The sequence below is a fragment of the Nyctibius grandis genome, chromosome 7, assembly GCF_013368605.1.
Source record: "Nyctibius grandis isolate bNycGra1 chromosome 7, bNycGra1.pri, whole genome shotgun sequence".
Lineage (NCBI taxonomy): Eukaryota > Metazoa > Chordata > Aves > Nyctibiiformes > Nyctibiidae > Nyctibius > Nyctibius grandis.
In genome coordinates this window covers 47,582,303-47,605,360 of record NC_090664.1, presented here as the reverse complement: position 1 = coordinate 47,605,360, position 23,058 = coordinate 47,582,303, and the positions used below count along the sequence as shown (strand labels likewise).

Sequence of the window (23,058 nt, the reverse complement as noted above, 5' to 3'; positions counted from 1 at the left end):
TGGTTTGTCCGAAGCATCAGAGGGAATAAGTGTAAAAACCAAGGGAATTTGTGCTCAGAGCCAGCAGTGGAAAACACAGTTTAAAAATGCTGCATATCTTTGAGGTCCAAATTCTTTCGCACAGATTTAGGCAGCTAACAGGATGATTTTTGCATAGATGTTAGACACCTTTTTTTGTGGATGATTATGGATGCTCTGAGACCTGCTGTCATGCTGTATGCCTGGGTTACTTCTATCTTTGCTCACTATTTTCCGTTATTCCGTGATGACTCTTGCACTGATCGTGTGAGGGAGAACAAACTCTTTCAGATCAGGCAGGTGGCTCGCTAACACCTCAAATCAGTAATAACCAACAGCAAGAAACAATGAAAAGCAGAATCTTTGTGGAGGGGGCATTATAATTTGGGCAGGTACATTCTTGGGAAGGGATCATGAAAAAGCAGTTTTCTAAAGTCCAGTTCAGTGCATCAGACACATTTCTATTTACGTATTTCCAATACAGAATTAAAAGCAAATATTCCAATGGAGGTTGCTATTAAATCTCAAACTACTTCAATTCTCTCGGCTCACGCGTCCTGCCTAGCCTTCTCTCTAGCTGATTTGATCTGGTAATGTAGTAAAGGTGTCAAGTGATTTATACCGTTAGTAGGAACTGATCTTGCTCTGGGGGTTTCTTCACCCAGGTGCCCAGACCAGCTTTCTGAAATGCTTTAAACAGCTGCTGCTTGACACACTGGTACGTCTGAGCCACCAGCTTTGCCTCGCTGTACACTGATGGCACGTCTCCATGGCTTGGTATTCGTGTGCTCAGCTGCAGAACAAAAATCAGGGAAGGGGAAAAAATAATAATAATAAAAAAATCAACCAACGAGCCAAAAGAAACAGGAGGCTTCAGTAGCTGTATAATCTTCCTTTCTACATTTCATAAGCAATAAACAAGCTATCACTGTGCTTTGTGTGTTTGCTTTTGGTTTAACAACAGAAAAACAGGGAAGCAATAAATGCCTGTGACATGGTTTCAAGCCATTGCAAAGAGGAGCGAGGTAAAGAGCTTTGCCTTGGAGTGGGCATAGGCAGTAGCAAATATTGGTGTGTTTTACAAAGGCAAAAACCTACTTCTCAGTTAAGATGGTTTTTAGGGAAAAAAGGGAAAAATCCTTTCTGGGGTCTTTAATGAATGTGCTCAGTTTTGCCTGGGAAGTGGAGCAGCTCAGTCCTTCCAAGTAATGCCAAAAGACACAAGAAGGAGAGTCCCCTCCCACACTCTCCCCTTTTCTCTCTTTAATGTGTTATCATAAGAGATGCTGTGAAACCTGCTCAGGACAGGGTAGGAATCAGGCATCAAGATTGGTGCTGGTGAGGGAAAACAGCGCTCTGCCAGGACACCAGAGCCGCCTGCCGGGAGCTCCCTCGGGAGACAGCAACACATGTCCGCTGCCCCTCATCACCCGGAGCACACATGTGGGAGCAAGCACCCTTCGCTTTGTATAAGGACTAAGTAAACAGCCTCCTCAGACCTGCCCCAGTGCCGACCCAGCAGTGAGGCTTATGTGAAAGAAACGGAAGTCTGGAAAACGCCTTAGAGCAAGCAGATGAGTGAAAGTCCAACGCTTACAAGCCAGGGAAATAGCACCCTGTAGGAAAAGCACCCTCAAAACACAGCCTTGGACAGCAAACAACACTGTTTTCTTTCTCTCTGAAAAGGAGAGATGCTGAAAGACAGGTTAAAGGAAAAGGCAAATGCACAGCCTGAAATGAGCTGCTCCGGTCTGGGTGGTGCTGGCACACCACGGGGTGTATTGGCCCAGCTAGCAAGGCAGGGTGATGCTGCCAGCCAGGGCATCAATGGGCCACAAGCTGGCCTGGCCGGTGGTGGCTCCCCTCCAGCTGCCTCTTTGTTACCCAGAGGTGGGCACCGATGACATTATCAAACGCTTTGTTTTGTCAAAAGCAAAGTGTCCCGCTCAGCCATGAGTTACTCCCTCCTGCTCACCCCAACCCCATCCCCGGTGCCAGCCAGGTGCAGCGCAACTCTCCTGGCCATAGTCCTGGCCATAGCCTGGCCCTGGTCCCAACTTGTCCCAGGTTTTGTTCTCATGAGGATCCCTCCATTTTGCAGGCAGCAGGAGTGCTTCTCACCCCCTTCCCATGCCACCTGCTGTGCAAGAAATAGGTTGGGACCTGTGCCACCGAACTGCGTCTGAGCCCTGGGCACGAAGCCCAGGGTGCTCCCTTCTGCTCTCCCCAGGCTCAGGGTCCCTGCTAGGACAGGTCATGCCACTGCCTGGGTAGGGATTAGTCCCACCAGCCTCCTTCCCTGGGGTCTCCTGCAGAGCAGAACAACTCTTTTGGGCTTGTCCTCATACCTTCCCACCCTGCCTGCCCCTTTTCCTTCCTGAATGACTTTGTTGGTGGAAATGGCTCCAGACTTCCCTGCCATCACTCTGCCTTATTCTTTTCCACTCATTTCCCAATAGTAAAAAGGTTTTGTCACTTAATAACATAACTTTTTCTTGTCCTCATCTTCTCCCACCCTACATGGACTGCAGGACAATTCTAGACAAGCCTCCTTATAGCAAATTAATATTCTAGCAGTGAAAGTAGGTGGGCTGAAGAGATACTTTGCATTTTCCCTGCTGCTCCTCCTGGAAGTGGTGGGGTCAGGCTCACCACCTTGGTGTCTGTGTCCTTCTCTCCCCCAGCACCTCCTTGAAGGGTCAGGCAAGAGGAGAAATGGTGACTCCAGAACCAGGAATAATGAGAGGAAAAATTCCTTATTCCACATCAAGCTTCTTCCTATATGTCCTACATCCCTGGGTTCCACCCTGTAGTTTTTGGCCATCCATCTGTCCTGCCACTGTCCCTGTCTGTGGGAAGTGAAGTACGAGGGCAGGTTGACTTTGGGGACATTTCAAATAAAGAGAGTCCATGCCCATCTTCCCTAGAGAAAGCAGGGCTGTCAAGGGGTGGTGGCCATTTCAATCAAGTACAACCTGTAGTTTTAATGCCATTAAACTGTACTGCTGCTGAGTGTAATGAAGTCGGAGATCCTGCAGCACCTGGCCACTCACCCTGTGAGGAGCAGCTGTATTGTTGTATGGATTTATCAGCAGGTCTAGGAGAGTGGGGAAGAGGAGGGGAGTGGGAAATCTATAGCACCTGCTTTAGTCAGCTAACTTGGGTGAGATTGGGAGTGGTTTATGTTGGGAGTCTAAACCCTTGTGGAACAATGAAGTGAGGTAGATGCCTTCAAGGCAATGAGAAATACTTCCCTCAGGCCTCTAAGACTTAGTGAGATGAATACTCCCTTTAGAGTCAAAGGGATACTTGGAGTGAGATGCATAAAAAATTACCCAGTTGTACTTGTATGGACACTTAACACTCTCCTGGCTTTTGACTGCTCATCTGAGCATGGCTCCATCGCCAAGGACAGCCAGAACATCCATCTCCCCTCCAAACCCGCCTGGGTTTCTGCCCTTGGCTTTCTCTGGACTTTCAGCTCTCATAGCTGACCCCGCAGGCTCTTGGCTCCTGATCCTCTCCCAGGCCCTACCAGGAGGGACACAGGACACCTGTGGAGGCTGCAGCTTCATCATGAGTTTGCTAAAAGAGCATTGACTCTGGGGCAAGGACTAGGCCACCTAGGACTGGCAGCAATGTCCTGTCAGTGCATCAGACCTACCTTGCCATGAAGCTTTGCCCATCGAGTGAAAAACATGTGCTTGCAGAGCCGTGAGGGACTCCCACAGGTCCTCTTCCCCGTCATGGCATTGATAACCTCCAGGTCAGTGTTCCCCACAATCCAGTTCACACTGAAGCCAGGAGATTTTCCGGGCTGCCGAGCATCAGCGTGGCTAACCCCTGGCAGGAGAGAAGGACACCAGTAACATCCAGCGCTCAAAACCTTCAGAGGCTGCTAACATGTGGTGGGTCTTTGTGGCACATGAGATCTCCTTGAGTGACCGCACTGACATTGTGCACTGCTGTCCTGGTTTGGCTCAAACCAGGCCAAATAGCCTTAGAGAACCCAAGGTCACTGCTTACGAGTAAAGAGCCGAAGGGGGTTGTACCTGCAGGGAGGAGTGGACGGGGCAGGTGACCCAGGATTGACCAGCAAGGTATTCCATCCCATACATGTCATTCTCACTTTCCTGTTTATCACTAACCCACTGCCTCCTGGAGGTGGGGCCCAGGAGGGAGGGGCCCTCCTGTCTCCCACTGATTGGTACCAGCTTTGCCAAATCTCCAGTTAAAAGCCTGCAGGTGTGATGGCAGGAGAGCTGTTGCATTTTGCCCTCTGCCCGTGCTGGGTGGAGCTGCTGCATTTTCCCCTCTGCCCATGCATGGGGAGCAACTCTGCCTGAGGAGGATTTCCAAGCTCTCAGTCTTGGCTTAGTATATATTTGTATATATTTCTATTATTATTGTTATTATACTCTTTTTCATTATTATAGTTTATTAAAACTGTTTTAACTTTCCAACCCATAAGTCTCTCTCCCTTTTCCCTTTCCCTTGGGGGGGGGGAGAGGGTTAACAGAGAGCATCTGGCACCTGGTTAATAGCCAGCCCAGCTTTAAACCGTGACAACTGCACATGCTGTTGTCACCATCAGTTAAATGTTACGAGTCCGAGTACCTTAGAGAGACATAATTTAGCAATTCCTATAGATCTTTTTCCACCTTGCAGGCAAACTTTTTGTTAGCCCAGGGAAAGCCATTCAATTGTAGCATGTGGTTTTGACAGCAGTGTTACGGTTGCCGAGTGAAATCTTTCAGAAAGGCTCTAATGGGATAACTGGTCTTTAAAAGGTACTGAGCAGCAAAACGCTTTTGCCATGAGTTCCTCCAGGTCAGCTTTCCATTGTCCAGCGTATTTATCAGCTATTAACTGCTGGGGCCTTTGCTGTGATGGGAACTCTGAATTGTAGGGGGGACAAATGGGGGATAATAAAATACAAAACATAGATTTCATCATCACAGAGAGTTTATTAGATCCAAGTTAATAATGATCTTCTAGACATCACAGAAGCTTCCCACCTTGTGTCTGCCTGCAAGATTCCTACCCTGTATGGGTGCAACAATTTCTTCAAGCACTAGTTAGTGTCCTAATGGCAATATTTTGGATATCTTTAAGTGGAATGTGCTTTATTCAATTTTAGACAGCTACGACGAAGATGTTTTCAGTCACCTGGTGTGACTGCATGACCTTTGTGTCATTCACATGGCCAGTTTTGGACATCTGAATCACATACTGGCGTTCACTGCCTACATGGAAAGACATGGACCTGTTGGAGCGGGTCCAGAGGAGGGCCACAAAAATGGTCAGAGGGATGGAACACCTCTTCTATGAAGAAGGGCTGGGAGAGTTGACATTGTTCAGCCTGGAGAAGAGAAGGCTCTAGGGAGATCTTATTGTGGCATTTCAGAACTTAAAGGGGGCTTATAAGAAAGACAGAGACAAACTTTTTAGCAGGGCCTATTGTGATAGGGCAAGAGGTAATGGTTTTAAATTAAAAGAGGGTAGATATATATTAGATATAAGGAAGAAATTTTTTACAATGAGGGTGGTGAAACGCGGGAATGGGTTGCCCAAAGAGGTGGGAGGTGCCCCATCCCTGGAAACATTCAAGGTCAGGTTGGACGGGGCTTTGAACAACATGATCTAGTGGAAGATGTTCCTGCTCATTGCAGGGTGAGTTGGACTAAATGACCTTTAAAGGTCCCTTCCAACCCAAACCATTCTATGATTCAGTGGGTAAGATCTCCCTTGGCTCGAAATGCAGATCAGGGCTGTAAGGTCAGATGTGTGTGTGTACATGAGAGAGAGTTATTTTTAATCAGGTAAATTCCTGTCTCTTCTTAACCATTTAGTGTAGTTCAACCTTTTCATGACTCCTGTGCTTTCTTATTTCTTGTACCTGAAACCAGGAACCAAGGAAGGATTAGTCTTTGCAAGGAAATAAGAGGAATAAAGAAAGCAGTTGCTTTATTTTCCAGCACAGAATAAATGCAACCAAGTAAGCTCTGCCTTGCCCTGCTCATTAGTGTTTTTGGGAGCAAAAAATCAACACTGGGAGCTTCCAAGGCTGGAAAAGACAGTGTGACCTGAAGCAGTTTGAGTATTTTGGAAAAGGTGGGCATTGGATGATGTTTCATGATCCAGCTGTTGAGTGCCTCTCTACTAATTTGCTGTGTGGGCCACTAGCCTGCTAACCTGGACAACGAAAGCTACTGTGGTGAGCAGGCAGGTGGGTACCATGCTGGTGGGCACCATGCTGGTGGGCAGGGGCTGCCTGGTACGGCCGCCCCAGCACAGGCCAGTGCCAGGGCTGGATCTCTGTTTCCAAATGGCAGCTCCCACCGGAGCCCCTGCCTGCAGTACCTCCAGACACAGCTCATGGTTTGCACAGCTTAACGGGGACCTGCTTTCATTGCTCCTGGGTGGATGGCAACAGAGAAAGGTCCTTTGCATTTTCCACTGAAGGGTTTCAAAGAACTTTTACAGAGAGATAGTACTGATACGGGCTGTTCAGAGAGGAAGAAATCAAAGAAGAGCAATCAAAGCCTGTCCTTTCCAAAGAGCCCCTTCTTGCACACCATAAACATCTGCTGATCTCAGGCAGAACAGGAGGACATGGGAGCTGGTGGGAACCTGGCATCCATCACTGCATTTAAACATGCTGAGCTTGGTAAGCCCCTGAATGAGACCAGGGAGAGGTGGAGGGCTGTGCAGGATCAGCCATGGCAGAGACGCTGCCTCTGCAGGCAGCTCCTGCCTCCTGCCTGGGGCCTCTCAGCACCATGGGAAGCAATGTTGGCGAGGGACATGCTTCCTCTGCCCCTTACAGGGTGGTCCTCTCTGCCCTGGGAGGGAGCTGCAAGAGCCAGATGGGTTCGAGCACACACAGAGGGAAAAAGGTGGCCATTGAAGGGAAAAAATTATATGGCTAAACGACCTTGTATCGGTGGCAAAGCTGGAATTGCAGAAATCATCTCAGCCACTGGGACTGAACTCGCTACCATGTGTAGAAGAGAATTACAGCTAAGTCATAACCTCACCCCGGATCTCTAAACAAACACATCCATGTTGTATTAATACCTCTTCCAATTTTTCCCACCCCTGAGATAACAGATCAGTCTGCATCTAAAACTCCAGTTCACCTAGGCAACAGGATATAAACTGAGAGCTTGAAAATCAGATAGCTCTGGCGCTAGTCAAATGCCTCTGTACAGGACAAGATGCAAACAGATAAAAATCAGCCATTTGACACTATGCATGACTCTCTGTTCAGATAGCACCCAAAAGCTTAAAGGACTTGAGTGCCAAAGAACATGATAGCAAACACCCTGCCATACAAAGTTGCCACAGGCCACTAAATAAATAAAAATGTTGTGAAAACACTGACCAGAAGAAAAGAAGGAAAGGCTGCACATAGGCTGGAGCAGGCTGTGGGTGCCTATCAGATGGGGGCTGTACACCCTTGCCCAGCCTGGGACCTTCCTCTGCTCTCAGTAGAGTACTGTGAGAGCTGGGAGCTTGCCCCAGTGCCTGGAAAATGCTCCATGCTGGTTTAGCTTTCATGCTTTCTCTTCCCAGCTATCACATATAAGTACACGTATTTAGGTAAGTAGAAGATATTTTCACATTGTTTTCTGAATGCAAGAGAAGAGACTTTAAAGAAAAAAAACATGAGACTCATGACAGACACAAATATAGAGTCTAAATATATTCTGATTGTTGTTTTTGATCCCCTTTTAACACTTTTTTCATGTTTTTCTTTTGACAAATAATTGTTCTGATTTTATTTGAACGTTAACAGCCAAATAATCTAGATAATTTTCTCTCCTTTATGTAAAACATCCTCCTTAAAACCAACAGAACAAAGAGTACAACAGGAGACTATAGAAACTGGAAGGAAAAGAAAAGCCTTTGTACAAATAATATGAACTTGAGTATTGTCAGATATGTACTGAAATCTGTCCTCATTCTTCTCTCTCTCCTAGCAAAACCTCATCCCTTTTCAGGATACCCTTTAGAATGGCCTCAATCTTAAGAGAACAGGAAATAAAAATGACACGGGGCTTTTCTTTCTTCTGAAAAATACACCCAATAGCAAGCCCAGTGAATGAGTGGATTTCCATCTGGCTGGCACTGGTGTGAGTGGAAAACCTCACTCATTATTATTCTGTGGGGCCAAGGAGTTATCTCAGGATATCTCATCACACACCATGACTCTATTCTCCATTGAAATGTTTGTACCACTCTGATCAAGTCTCAAAATAACTGGCATCCTTATAATTGAAGGACTCCTGCAATTTGAAATCCTTGGCTGGCCTGATCTCCAAGACGAGTGTGAGAGGTGGAGTTGCCTGGCTGAGACTGCTGAGGTTTGGTCTCTGATGCATTCGGTATGGCTTTTGCTAGGTGCCCATCTCCTTAGTCACTGGATATGCTGTTGGCACAATTTTCCAGGTAAGAGAAATGCAGCACAAGTCTCAGCAATGTGAGTTTTAAGCAATATTGGCTCCCTGGGATTTGTGGGGGAGGGAAGATTACAAATAATGATTTTAGAGACAAAAACAATGTAGACAGAGAGAAACAGATTCTTCCCACTGCTTCTCCTGGGCTGAAGAAAACCCACAAACACAATGGAAAGCAAAGCAAAAGCTTTAGCAAACTGAAGTCTCTGGGAAGGAGGAAGACAGCCATGAAACATGCAGATATTTAAAGTGACACAAGGGCCTCTCTGATGCATTTCTAACTCCTTTGAAATCGCTGGCAATGATTCTTTGACACAAATACACACTTGGGCCAAGTATGAGCCATTACTTCCACTCCGTGAGGCCAACCCAGCAAAGCAATAGCTGTTCTGTGGTTAAATCTCTTATTAAATCACTTATTATATTTTCAGTCCTTCAACAGTTCAAGTGGGTTTCCCTGTACATCCTGCAGACACAGTGAAGGTGGGTGTGATTTTGATCTTAATGTATGGGTGGACTTATAACGAGTTAGGGCTGGCACAGGATGAGATCAACTTCCCCAGTGGGAGATGCAGAGGCTTCTGGCAGACAGAGGTGTGTTGCCAAAATAACAGCCAGGTTCAGGAAATAGGGATATTTTCCCTGACCAGCTGCGAGTCCTTTCCTCCCTCCCATGATGTGGCATGGGAAGGAAGATGGGGCTGAGTCATGCCCATGCTGGACCAGGGCAGGAGGGACAGGAGGGGACACAGGGTGGAGGAGGAGTGTAGAGCACAGTTTCCTGCATACTTGCCTTGCACAGTCTTTGGCTAGCTGTACTGAAGAGTTAAAAAAATGGAGATAAGCTGTTCAAATAAGGATAAGCCTTTTGACCTACTCACCTCATAACACGTACATGCACATTACACTTGCCAGATGTACTAAACCACACAGAACCTGAGAATTTCCCCAGTGGCTAAACTATCACTTCTGCTTCAGTCAAACTAATTTTATCACAAGGACACATTACAAAAAAGAAAAAAGAACATGACATAGATAAGGGATAAAAGAGCACTGTCCTGTCTGAGGAGCCTAGAGGACTTTGAAAGGCCATGGTGTACTCCACCAAAGCATCCTGACCTCCCAACTCTGTAACCCTGACATCGTGTTGGTGTCTCGGGGTATCCTCCTGAAGAACAATTACCAGAGTCTAAGAGTAAAATGAGGGTCTAATCCTGTGCAGATCTGGTGACCCTTAGCACTCTCATGCCTTGTGAGGATCTGAAGGCATTCAAGACTTGTGAGATTTTGCTGGGATGAAGGCCAGACAGCTACTGCCTGGCTGGGGGGTTAGGAAGTGGGAGTCAGGGGGATGGAGAATAAAGGACCAGAGACCTGGGGTAGGGACAGGGGCTGGAAAGGAGGAGTGGTGGCAGTCAGAGTAGCCCAAAAGATAGCTGGAAAGCACAGAGGTGCTCACACAACAGGCAGTAGCCTCATCAGATGGCAGCAATGCCTCCCTGAGGTCTGCTGAGCAGGCAGGGTCTCCTGCATGAACAAATAACCCTTTTCTTATGGCCATCTGCTCCAAAGGTGACGGCTAGCAAGTGGTGAAGGAACAGGGGCTCCGAGTGAGGGGCATTGGTGGCAGGGCTGCGTGCACGGTGCCAGAGATGTGAGAGCTCGTTCTCCCGACTCTGCACGTTCGTGTGTTCACTGGGTGAGGGAGAACAGGATGGGAGAGAGTTAAACCTAAAATTTACTGAAAACTTTCTCCCTGTTTTTTGGAAATCTTTTACTTCGACATACACTTTTTTCCACTTTGAGCATTCTTTGTACAGTGTTTGTTTTCCTAGTCAGCTTATATCCACTACTGATCCTTTTTGTGATCACTGCATATGAAAAAGGAACTGGATTTAAATGCATGAGTTTCTTTGTTCTACAAAGTCATACTCTGCAGGAAAAATAGAAGGCATGGGCTAATGTTTTACCTACAAACAGGTAAACTTTCCTGTTGGTGACCAGCATAATTAGTGATGGGAGAGGGGATCATTTGCCTTGCAGGCAGGTGTTTGCTTACCACTGAGAAGCAGCTGATTGCGCCGGTATGAAGCTGGCAGCTGACCAATGTCTTCTATTCTATGGCTCATTACCCGGGAAAGGTGACCAGTGTGATAGAGGCTTCCCACAGTGATGCTGTGCAAGTACATGGGTTCGATGAAGGAGCTGAGGAGAGCACCTTGGAGCCCAAGGATGTTCCATCTGGAAAAGAAATTCAGGAGCAATAAAACACATGGTGGAGGAATGGCTGCAAGAGAGCTGCCCTGGGAATATCAGCAAAGGATAGTACAAGGGTTGGAGGGATGAGGGATGAAACCATTCCTGCCCCTGTCCTATGATGCATGAAGCACTGCACTGTTGGGTTATTATACACCTGTGGACTGATTCACCCTCTACGAAGGTTTTAGATTACTGTGATGCCACTGACTTAAGGGATGTATTTTTGTCTTGTGTTATTGCAAATAGAAGCCTCTTGTTGAGAGCTATTCTTTATAAAAGCATTTTGTGTTTGATGAATGTTCATCTAGCATGTCTTTAGCAGATTTCATTTTTTCTGCATCTGTAATATTATGCTTGCAACAGTAGAGCTAAAATGAGTGCTTTTGTTATTCTACCTTTATTTACAGTTTGTCATACATTAGTACCATCCCCTAGTCATACAGCCAAGATAACATGTGACTTAGGTGTCCAGAATTCCCACAAAATTGTTGTAAATAATTTTTGAAAGCCTCACAGGCAGACATTTTCTTGCACAAATGGTCATGCAGGTATGAAGACATCCATAAGAATCAAATCCTGTTCCTGAAGAGAAAAGAATGACACTTTTAGGCAATGTGGCTGTAACCAATAATTTGACCTGCTCTAAAGTGTTCAGAGTGATGGATATGTCTCACCCTGTTGCTGTCTCAAAGGTGCAACAGAGTGATGGTGGAAACCTCGGAGCCTTCAACCTGTTAAAGTCTGTGAGCTCCATACTACTGCAGTTGGATTAGTTGCCAGAACTGTTCTGCATTTTAATAGCCTACGAATTTTTACATCAAGCTAGGCACAAATATGGCAGCATGCTCACTCTAAATTCTTCAGGGGACAGGTAATTGGTTGAAAAGTGGAAAAATTAAGAAGGGGAAAGAAGTCATGATGCAGTTATCTTCTTGGCAAACCTATTTAGCTCAGCCCATCTAACAAGAAGGTGTTCCTCACCACACAAACAGTAACATGCTCTCTTACACTTGGATAACATTTTTGTCTACGTCGAACACTGTCAATCTGTTTGAATAGTTTTGAGTTCAGGAGTTCAAACTGAAAACGCTTCAGAAAATGTAGTTCTGGAGAGCGTATTTTGGCTCATTAAACCCCAAAACACTGACACCATTTGGAACTCCATAGCTGACTGAAGGAAAAGGTAAGAGGTGCCTGCTATTTAAGGCAACATCCAGTGGCTGCCATGCTAAATAATGTGTTTAAAGCACCATCTCCATCAGCAGCAAGCATTTGTAGCTAATTTCTTACATCATTGTTCTTTTCATTAATTAACATTTCTCAACCGTTAGTGCAATTATTGCAGTGCCTCCGTGCTCTATGTCTCTTTTCATGATTAATAAGGAAGCATTATATTTCCCTTTCCTGAAGCAGTCAGTTAACACGGAATACTTTCCATTAATTACTGAATGTTTAAAACCAGCATGCTGTACCTGGAGAGCAATCTGCTCTAGGAACCTGTGACACCAATTGCTTTAAAAAGTTCTCTTTAAATTTTATTCCAAAAACACAAGCAATTTAGCTGGCTATATTAATTTGCCTCCGAAGCAGGGCTGTGAATGAGAAACATCTTTTAATCTCATGCAAGAAAAGGCAGCCATCTGGCTGCTAAGGATTTCAGAGTCTGACTCTCCCTGTCTCCCTCTGTAAATGCAGGTCATTAAAGTAATGTGTTCATCTACATAAAACTCAAATGGAATATAAAAGGTAATATTTATATACAAACAATTTAGTCCCACAATTTAAACAGTCATTGGTTTTATGAAACATTTACTTTAGTTGATCAGATTTGCATAACTTCATTTGGGGAAAAAAAAGTGTGGTCATTTCTGCAAATAACATCACTTTTAAAGGAAAGAACTAGCTGCCTCTTTGAGTAAATATCTTATCATGATGCAAAATTAATAATGCAAGCTTAAGAAATAGAGTTGAGTTCAGCTAACAGTACTATGTCTCCGGCCAGATTCTAAGATTAATAAAAAAATTAGACAGCGATATCTTTGTCCAGATGGAAACTTGTAAGATATCAGTGTTGTTTTCAGCGTTTGACATTTCCTTAAAAAAAATACTTGTATATTTGACTGAAGGAGAGAAAAAAGCAGCTAAACAGAAAAACAACATATGTTCAACAATATCTGAATTTTAGCAATATGCACATCACAAGAAATCATCTGAACTTTATTTACCAAAAATAGGAGATTGTGTTCAGATCATAAATTACAAAGTAATGATGATTATATAATTTAAATACTTTGCAAGGAACCTGCCTTTTCTTTAGAGATATTTCTCTGCCTAATTCTGAACATGCTCATCCTAGTGTAAAAAGGGATTCGGATGTCAATGGAAATACATTATTTGAAATCATAGTATAAGCATGATCAGGTCATCCCCTATGTATTAAAAGCATTTTGTAAACATTAATTAATTCTCACAATGCTGTAGTGAGGTAAAACCCCATTTTTGTACACTCCGGGGAACCAAGGCAGAAAGGCAGTATGATTTGCTGAAGTCTGCTGCGTTATTTCGAGGCACAGCTAGAGTCCACGGCTTCTGGGTACAATCGTTGTTCCTTGAGACAACCCTGTTTTCCCATCCCAAAAGAAGACCCAGGCAGGTGTAGGGCGTAATGAAACTTCTACATCAGCCATGGTGAGTTTTGACTTCAAGGTATAAGTAGATACAAGACAAATTGGATGGAAGGGCCAGACCAAAAGAACAAGGGAGAAGAAACATAACAAAGAATGCAGGGCAAGAGAGCAAGCCATGCCTGATGGGTAGAAGGTGGTGTAAAAAGTGGCTATCCCAGAACCAATCATCCTACAGTAGGAAGGACAGAGAAATCAGAAAAGGTGTTGACGCTGAGAAGGCAATATAAGGTGGGGACTGCTTGCCAGGTCTTCTTGAGCAAAGCCAAGGCTGATGTCCACCATGGTGGCGGTGGGGAAATGGGATGAGCGTGCTGGCATTGCCACCTGTATGCTGGCCACTTCCCGGTTCAACACAGCACTGTTTTAGCAGCATCCATTCAGAGAAGAAGGATGAAAAAGCAGAGCTTTGCTTTCAAGTCTAGCCGAGGTTCGTCAAACTGTTTGGCCAGTTGTTTCTTTCTGGAAAGCATCCCCGAGCACATGTATGAGTCCCACTAGGTCAGCACAAGTCCTAGAAAAAGAGGGATCCTGTGCTGAGCTGGCCAAAACAAGACCCGCGCACCACTGCTTTTGTCCTTCAGAGCATAGTAAAAACACATTAATGATAGGGGAAATTTTCAGTTACTCATTCTGCTTCTGTTCTGTGGATGAAAAGACCTGCCTTGGAGGGCAGCCAGTTCCGTATTTTGCATAAACAATAGATTTAACTGACATATATTTGTAAGAAGGTCTTTTATCCTGTGTATTGTTCATCCCTTGACCAACACACATGGCTAATGTACTGACTCGGTCCTTTGATATCTGAACATCTATGGGATTATTTGTAGGTAGATGATATGGAAAGATCTGTCTGAGCAACAGTGAAACTATCAATAAGGGTGTTCATTTCTGAAGGAGCTATTTCTCTGTAGGCTGATTTAGGTCCATGAAAGTAGCTGTGTTCCCATCTGTAACAAAGTGCTCTCTTCAAATGCGGCTTTTCAAAATAAAATTATTATTCAGAGCAGTGCAGTGTTACATTTTGGGTCCTCAATATATCAAAGTGACTTTTCTCGCTATGAGGAAATATGCTGGATCACTCTGAATTTTCCTAATTGTGCAAAATTTTAAGGGCTGTTTTCAAGGGCACACATCTCTCTAATAACTTCTGTGCTCTGTGTGTGTCATAATAACCCTTCCAATAAAGTGAAAATCAACCCACTGCTCCCTCAGTCACAGATCTTTTTTTAAAAAAACCAAAATCTTCAGCAAGCAGGATCAATAAAACCAAATGTCTCCCCTTTTCATTTAAATATGGGAGTTTTGGTGCTTCAAATGGAAGAAAAGTATACCCTTCCTTTTGTTCAAACAGCATATATTACTGCACTGTTTACAAAGACAAAAATCTCATGTCTGGTTTTCAATATAGATAATCCCTGAATAAATATATTTTCGCCTGTTTGTCAATCACGGAAATGTCAGCGATGAGCTGGGAGGCATCCCAGAGGAGGCAGCCTTTCTTTAATTAGACGCCATTCTCCCTCGGCCCCGGCCGTCGGGTGGGCTGGGGCGAGCCCCTGCAGAGCCCCCATGCAGCTCCCAGGCTCCTGGCAGCCCCGGACCACCGGTGAGCTGTGCAGGGAAATGTGTCCCCAAGTCATAACCACATGGCAGCTTCCACACTTGCATGTTGTAGCATCATCTCACCACATGAGCTGGCCGTGGCCCCTCCCAGAGAACAACCAAAATATGAATGATAAAAGTACTGAGGGAGTGCTTGGGAGCAAACCCATGGGGGTGCAAAGCGCTACAGCCTCACGCATGTCTGCACGTGGCTCCTCTCCCATTGCTGAGATGTGGAGTGACACCTGGAGCCCCTTTGCTGAATATTTCCAGCATCAGTTTGCACATAGAATTACTCAAAGCTGAATGTTGACACGCTCCTGCCCTCAAAACCCTTCCAAACTGAGATGTGGAGAAATTCGCACAATGCTTCAAAAACATCTCAGGGAGCTGTGTCCACCTGCCATTGAAGCTTGGTGAGACTGAAGTGTCTCATTGGGACCTTTGGAAATCTTGCCCATTAAAAAGCACTGCTGATGAATTTCAAAGCTCATTTTGTTAAGGCTTTTTATACAAGACACTTTTTTTTTTGGTCATTGTTAAGAGCTTTAAGTCTTACCCGCTTGGCATATTGTTAACCTCCTGTGCCACTGTTTCTATTGCCAATATTTCCAGCTATGCTTCACACAATATAAATTGTTATTCATAGTGTCCTGTGCTCAGCAGAACACCTGTGGTGTTCCTATTTATATGACCATTTAGCTATTATTGGTTTGGAAACTGGAACTAGTGCATTAGTTTTTGATCTGTATTTTAACAGTAGGTGGTTTATGTATGTTTTCTGGAACATACCTTGTGGTGAAAGATTGAAATTGAAATCTCAGTCACACAGAAAGGGGTTAAGAGAGAGAATTACAAATCATATGCACAAATCATCTCTAATTGAAGATCTGGCTGTGTTAATTGATTTTCATTTACATTAATAAGCAGCCTTTGAAGTAGCTTTTCTTAAGAGTTACCTTGTCAGGCTCAGTCTGTTAACAATGGCTCTGGTCGACAGGCTAACACTAAAATAGATCTAAGAATGCCAATTTCTAACACTGACTTTTAGTCTTGCATTTTTATTTGCTACATTTAAATACAGCTTAATGTGCTCAGATCATCTTGTAAAATGCTACTTCAGACTCCCACTGCTAAATCCTGAAACAGTGTCTCAAAACTACATTACCTTACAATACTCTGAACAGTATATTCTCAGTAAAGATTCCTTCCTATTCTCTAGCTCCTGGGCCCACATAATCCACAAACCTTAGCCATGGGACAAGAATAGACTGGCAACACTGTAATGCAAAGTTTGGAGGCCCTTTGTTACTGTTTGTGTTATTTTACAGGTGAGGTATAATTTAGGTCTTCAAGGTCTTATTTAACCTCCAGGCTTAATGTCACTGTTTTTGTGAAGAACGAGGAAGTGGTGGCAGGAAAATACTTTTAAAGGTGACCTTTTGAGAAGCGGTAGTAAGAAAACAATTTTAAGGCCAGAGCTTACAAAATAAACATTGAATTCTGGCTTTTATTTGATGTATAAAGACAGTGTGAGGATTGTTCTCTCCAAATCCTGCATCCTGCAAAGTACATTCCCCAAGCCTATACCCCACAAGAGGAACTGCAGATATCCACTTCTGAAAGAGGACAAGTGCCACGGCTGATGGATTTACAAGTATGTCTATATACTATTACTGTGCGTAGATGCCAGTCTGATGCACAGAAAGCTGGCATCTCTCCAAAGTAAATACATCGGCTAGGTACCCAGTGAGTGTGAAAATGCTCTGCCCTGGCCATAGTGTAAGGTCTCCAGTCCCCTTTCTAAGGTCTATCAAGGAAGAGAGTCTTGGAGAAGAGCAGTGCACTGCAAAACTCAGTCTTTAATGATGCACCCAGATAAGAACTAATTTTTAAAATAAACTTTAGTGTTGAGTGCTTGAACCAAGATCCTCACAATAATTTGCATGTGCATGGTAGCGGAGGTGATGTGGTGACACAGGACCTGGGAACACCTGTTTATGCTATGGGTCTGCTGTGCTGTGGAGCACCATGGTGGCCTCCTCCATGTGCTCCCAGCACTGTTGCACTTCTCTGCCAAACCACGGGCAATGGCAATCATTAAATGTTTCTGTGCAGCTATTCGGGGGAGAACACCCTGCTATTTTGGATTGGTTGATACTGGGAGAAATAATTTCTCCAGTTTCTTTGCATAGAAGAAAAAGGGACCCAGGTGTTGGTGATGGGATGTGTAAACTTGATGAACTCAGAGCATAGAACAGGAAACTTTATACAGAAAGGAGGTATGTGTTGTCAAATCGGGGGCATGGTGGGCCTAGGGGATGAGCCATGGTGGAAAGAGGCTGGCCTGAAGCTCTGACAGTGTTCCCATGAGTCAGAGGAGAAAGTGCATGGAAGGGAAGGCAGTTTCTGTACTCTGTGGCAGACTTAATTTCCCCTACAAGTCTATCCAGAGGGGTGATAGACTTGAGTAAGAAAAGTGTATAGTTCTTTCATATTTTGTCCAGTCTTTCAGATTTCTTCTGCTGTAGGAATAAGAAGGAATAATGTAGAGACATTCAGACGTTGTGATTTTATATATGCATTCCTTTGTGTGAATTATCACCTGCAAATCTGGCATACACGTACACACTTTGTGTGCTGTAGGAAGCCAGCAGCGTTGTGCAGGGGAGAGGAGAGGCTCAGCGCTGGGCTGGCTTTGTGCAGCTGGAGACCGTGTCACTGAAGGGACACAAACAGAGAGCCGGTGTCCCTGAGGCCCTAGGGCACCAAGGGCATGCTGCAAGTCCCACCCCTGCATTTGGTAGGAACCTGCGCACGTCTCAGCCTTCACTAGTCTGAACATTTCTGAGGGTCCGAGACAGAATTTAGTGCTGAACCTTCCTCATGTTTGGTTAGATCCTCAAAGAGGAGCTGAACTCTAGAGATATCCTTGGTTTTTGCCTAAATATGTGTGTGTGTGTGCATGCCTGTGTGTGCACATATGTGCTTATGTCAATTTTCCTTCAAACGTTTGTCTGCTCCTGAACAGCAACTGCAGAGACTTCCACCAGCAGCAGCATTAACCTTGCACTGACCTTCTAATAAGCAAAGGTACGAGTTGCTCCTGCGTCCAGCTTCAGTGTGAAAGAGGGAGATGAAAAAAGGTTTAATTTGGCCCATTGTATGAATGGGTTTGCTGTCACAAAAAGCACAAAAAGCCCATTAGGGCTGTGATGTCTGTGCTGACATAAAGGTCTTTTAATATAGGTTATGATTAAGATTAAGAAAATTTTAAATGGCACAAATTTTTCCCCAAACAGCTGATCATTTTCAAAATTATTTTGCTCATGATATTACTGCTTTTTCACAAGTCTATACAGTGTCCATTACAGAAGAAAATGGAGGTCGAAATATTAGGTGTTAGTGTAACTAATGAACTTTGGGTCTGAAGAATGTGATTTAATCCTAAAATCTATGGCACTGAGAGGCTGAACACACTTCAGCTGCACTGTGAGACTCACCGAAGTTGTGATTGTAAAAGCTAACACTCTCTTACGGTGGGTTATTTGGGGATTCAGAGCCCAAACTTTAAATTTGCACATATAAATGCATGGGTTTTTGAAGCCAGAAGGAATCACCAAGATCTACTCTGACCTTCTTTATGATGCAGTCACAGAATTTCACCTTGTAATTCCCTGCCTGAGCCAAATAACATGAGTATTCATGCTAGAAGTGATTGTGCTTTAATTCAGTAAGGGAATAGGTATGATACCAGGCTGTTTATCCTGCAATCTCAACACAGCCACAGAACCCAAATAATGCATACCAAGCATCAAATTCTCTCCAACTTGTGGTGATAGTAATAAAAATTGCTAAATGCCTTTGAATAACAAATAAATCTGATTAAACCACTCTCTGCTTCTGACTATCCTGTGAGCAAGAAAGAACATAACTTGTTAGATACATGACTTCTAGAATATTATTCACTTTCCTGAGTAACTCTCTCCATTCTTGGGTCTTTGATATTCTCATAGCAATGTCCTTTGCAACTAATGCAAAATTATGTATATTTTAGCAGCTACTGGCTAGGTTCTCAAGAGGAAACATTCTCTAATAGCCCAGTGCTCCTGAGGGGCTTTTACAAGCAATAAAATCCAAAGTACACAAGCCAGTTTTTTGTCAAATCTCGGTTATACAAACATGAATTTCAGCTTTGGAGATTTTTTTTCCCATTGTGAGACAAGTCCAGATGATGTGCAACCAGATTCCTGCATCCTGCAGACTTTTGAAGAATCAACTGTCTACATGACAGAGCAAATATTTGGAGTCTGAAGTGTGGCACAGAAACCACCTGCTGACCTCTTCAGTGGGGCAGGAGCAGGGAAAAGGCCCTCACACAGCAATCTCTTCGTCCACTGAACTTCTTTCCTGCCTGTACTTTCTATGGCCAGAGGCGAAGAAGGCAGAAAACAGCCTTGTATGTGCTGAAACAGGTCAGGTGAAGAAACCTTTGATTTCTCCCCCTTACAGATGAGGATAATAAGGATAAAAACTGATCATAGGTCATATTTAATATGGTAAACTGAATTTTGGCGTAAAGTTTATTGAAGATGCCATATCCAAACCTCTTCTCACCAATCTTTGCCAAGCTGTACATAAAATTTACAGCAGCTAAAAATCTCCATCAATGCTGTCACTGGTGGCCAGCCCTGAGGGTACTGCTTATTTTCTGCCTTGTAAGAGATTTTTTTTAACATTTCCTGTGTTATTGGTGCTTTGTTTTCACTAGCACAATGATTCCCATACTAGAACTTGCGAACCCAGCTGAAGTCATGCCACAAATATATGTAATTAGGAGCCTGGTGGAAACAAAATTGCTGAACCAGGTCTCACAATGTGAGCACGAGAGAGAAAGGAAGGGAAAAGGATGACCTCCAAGTGCAGCCAGGGCTGGGAACATGTCTAGATAGCCTTGGGTACTCTCTCCAGAAGCTTTCAGACCTTTGGTTGTGTTACACACCATGGAGATGCCCCCAGCACTCTCTGGACTTTGCCTTGTGAAAGGGTATCTTTTTTACATACAACTCCATGCTCGCCACTTTTTAACTTTGAATTTTTCTCCTCAAAATCCCTGTTTGAGTCCCTCGTCTGGTTTCCATCATTTTCCATCATTTTCAGCTCCTACTGGAGCTGCCCACACCAGACCTGTAAATAACCTCTTCTATGATCATTTCCCATCCTTCCCCTTTATTAGGAACGACCATTCCCGCTTTCTTGAAGCTCTAAGCCATCATCGATTTCTGAATCTCCATGCTCATTTGACTTTTTCTCTTCATCTGCTAATTCAGCTGCTGTTCTCCCAATTTTCCCTGTACCAGAGCTCTTAGCCTGACCATGGAGCCCATGGTGCTTGGAAGTGTCATGTTTTGTGGTGGGACAGAGGGGAGTTTCCCCGTACCAGATGCCAGCAGATCTGCTGAGAGCCACATGGGGTTAGGAAATTTGTCAAGAAGGTGCAGTAGGAAAGGCCACCTGTATTGGGGGCTACTGAGCTACTGTGTTAAACAAGAAAACCATAAACTAAACTACTGAAACTCTACTGCTTTTGGGAATCGTAGTTGAGGCACTGGCTGCTGATTTGGGCACAGGCTTGTGCTGCTCTCACCGCAGCAACCCTGTAGCTGGACCCATCATTGCATGCATGGCTGTTTGCTCTGCAAAGTGGCTTGCAGATTTCCTCAGTGCAGTGCAACACGCAAATATCCAAACTTCTGAAGCATTTGTAGTGCCACAACACTACCACCATTCCTACAAATCTTGATTTTTCCACCCCTTTTCTCAGCCTCAGAGCTTTTAACTGTCCCTGTTCAGTGTAAGCATTTGCTGTTCAAAGCAGGGAATAACAATTGCTGACACTTTTTTTTTTGTCTAGGAAAATTCCTATGCTTATTTGAGTTACAGTGCAAAAAAATAATAAAAAAGGCAATAATTCATATGATATTGCAATAATAATATGAAAGATGGGAGCTGCAAGATTTTTTTTTATCCTGGAAAAACGTTGTGGTAGATTCTCTTTTTCTTCACATACTTTAATGCTGTTTAGATAAGTAGCAAGAAGGAAAGGATTCACTGGAAGTGCTTAGCAGATATGCTTGGAGAAAACCCAACTTCTGAGACTACATTACAGTCAACATCCCCATCAACAGCAAGTGTAATACTGTTTGCAAAGCTGATGTTTAATTCATTGGCTAATGGCATTCAAAATCACGGAGATTGAAATATTTCAATTATCAAACTTAAATTTTAGTTTTTTGAGTCCAGTTGAGTCTGAATTTGGAAAACCCAACTGTACCTAAAAATAGTGCAGGACATCCACTGAAAAGAGTTTGGATTTTCTGTTATGCCTTTATGAATAAATGAAAACATTATAGCAGAAGTTGCTCTTTATCCTTCATGCAAACACAACAGTTGTGATGATTACACTTAGCAGAGGGAGGATTTTGTGAGTCTGTCAGTGTTTCCATTTGCCGGTTCAGTCATATTTTTTTCTGCCAAAATGCCAGGCTTTGCTAAGCCTACAGACTAATTTAACTTCAGTAGGTCATCCAGTTAAAGCTAGGAGCAGAATATTTGCATTAAACAAAAGCTTTATGCTTTTTTGAAAAGTTATGTTTATATTGGCCTTTAATAATTGGGCCAAATTATCGTTTGATGTAATTTAACTGAGTTCTTAGGCATGATATTCCAGCAGAGAATTTGATCATAGTATACATTACAATATTGTAATGTATTTTACAGAATCACAGAATCACAGAATGTTAGGGATTGGAAGGGACCTTGAAAGATCATCTAGTCCAATCCCCCTGCCGGAGCAGGATTGCCTAGACCATATCACACAGGAACGCGTCCAGGCGGGTTTTGAATGTCTCCAGACAAGGAGACTCCACAACCTCTCTGGGCAGCCTGTTCCAGTGTTCGGTCACCCTCACCGTAAAGAAGTTTTTCCTCATATTTATGTGGAACCTCCTGTGTTCCAGCTTGCACCCATTGCCCCTTGTCCTGTCAAGGGATGTCACTGAGAAGAGCCTGGCTCCATCCTCATGACACTTGCCCTTTACATATTTATAAACATTAATGAGGTCACCCCTCAGTCTCCTCCAAGCTAAAGAGACCCAGCTCCCTCAGCCTCTCCTCATAAGGGAGATGTTCCACTCCTTTAACTTTCTTTGTGGCTCTGCGCTGGACTCTCTCTAGCAGTTCCCTGTCCTTCTTGAACTGAGGGGCCCGGAACTGGACACAATATTCCAGATGTGGCCTCACCAGGGCAGAGTAGAGGGGGAGGAGAACCTCTCTTGACCTACTAACCACACCCCTTCTAATACACCCCAGGATGCCATTGGCCTTCTTGGCAACAAGGGCACACTGCTGGCTCATGATCATCCTGCTGTCCACTAGGACCCCCAGGTCCCTTTCCCCTACACTGCTCTCAACAGGTCTTTACATTTTACATGTAAAGCTGCATCTATAGCTAATGCACATAATATATATATAATTATGAGCAGAAGTATACATGCATATATAGATATATACTAATAGTACAGTAAGTATGCATCCAAACGCATGCACTTGGTTTTCAGTCTCTGATAGCCATCGTTTGCTATTAGTTAACGCCGTAAGTTGAGAATGGCGAATGTGTTTACATTTTATGTGCCACCATGGAGTAATTATGAAATATTTATTAAACGGCAGTTATTCTACATAAATATATGTTGTATTTACAGGACAGAGCAGAAAGCCACACGGGTGGCTGTACATGAGAGTTCTGCAATGACTTTCAAAATAGTAGAAATATTCCTAGCAGCTTTTAGGGCACTTTACCTGATAGGGTGCAGATGAGATAAGCTTATCTGCATGATGGTTGGTTTGCAAGTTTTGGGGTAAATGATCCAATAAGAGCAGAGTGGATATATTTTATTTGCACACTGAAATTCTATTGCCAAAAATGCTGCAAAGACGGTTTATATTTTTTTCACACTGTAAAAAGCAAC

General features: G+C 43.9%; 1 protein-coding gene across 1 annotated transcript in view; it reads right to left on the bottom strand.

The window, feature by feature from the left end:
- Positions 1–634: 634 nt before the first annotated feature.
- The window catches only part of ADARB2 (adenosine deaminase RNA specific B2 (inactive)), a 119,527-nt gene continuing 97,103 nt past the window's right edge, over positions 635–23,058 (bottom strand). Inside the window, exons 7-9 of the mRNA XM_068405250.1 lie at positions 10,540–10,721; positions 3,683–3,861; positions 635–811 (exon numbers count right to left, since the gene is read on the bottom strand). Of these exons, the coding sequence (XP_068261351.1) occupies positions 635–811; positions 3,683–3,861; positions 10,540–10,721 (538 nt within the window). The remainder of the gene's footprint in view (positions 812–3,682; positions 3,862–10,539; positions 10,722–23,058) is intronic.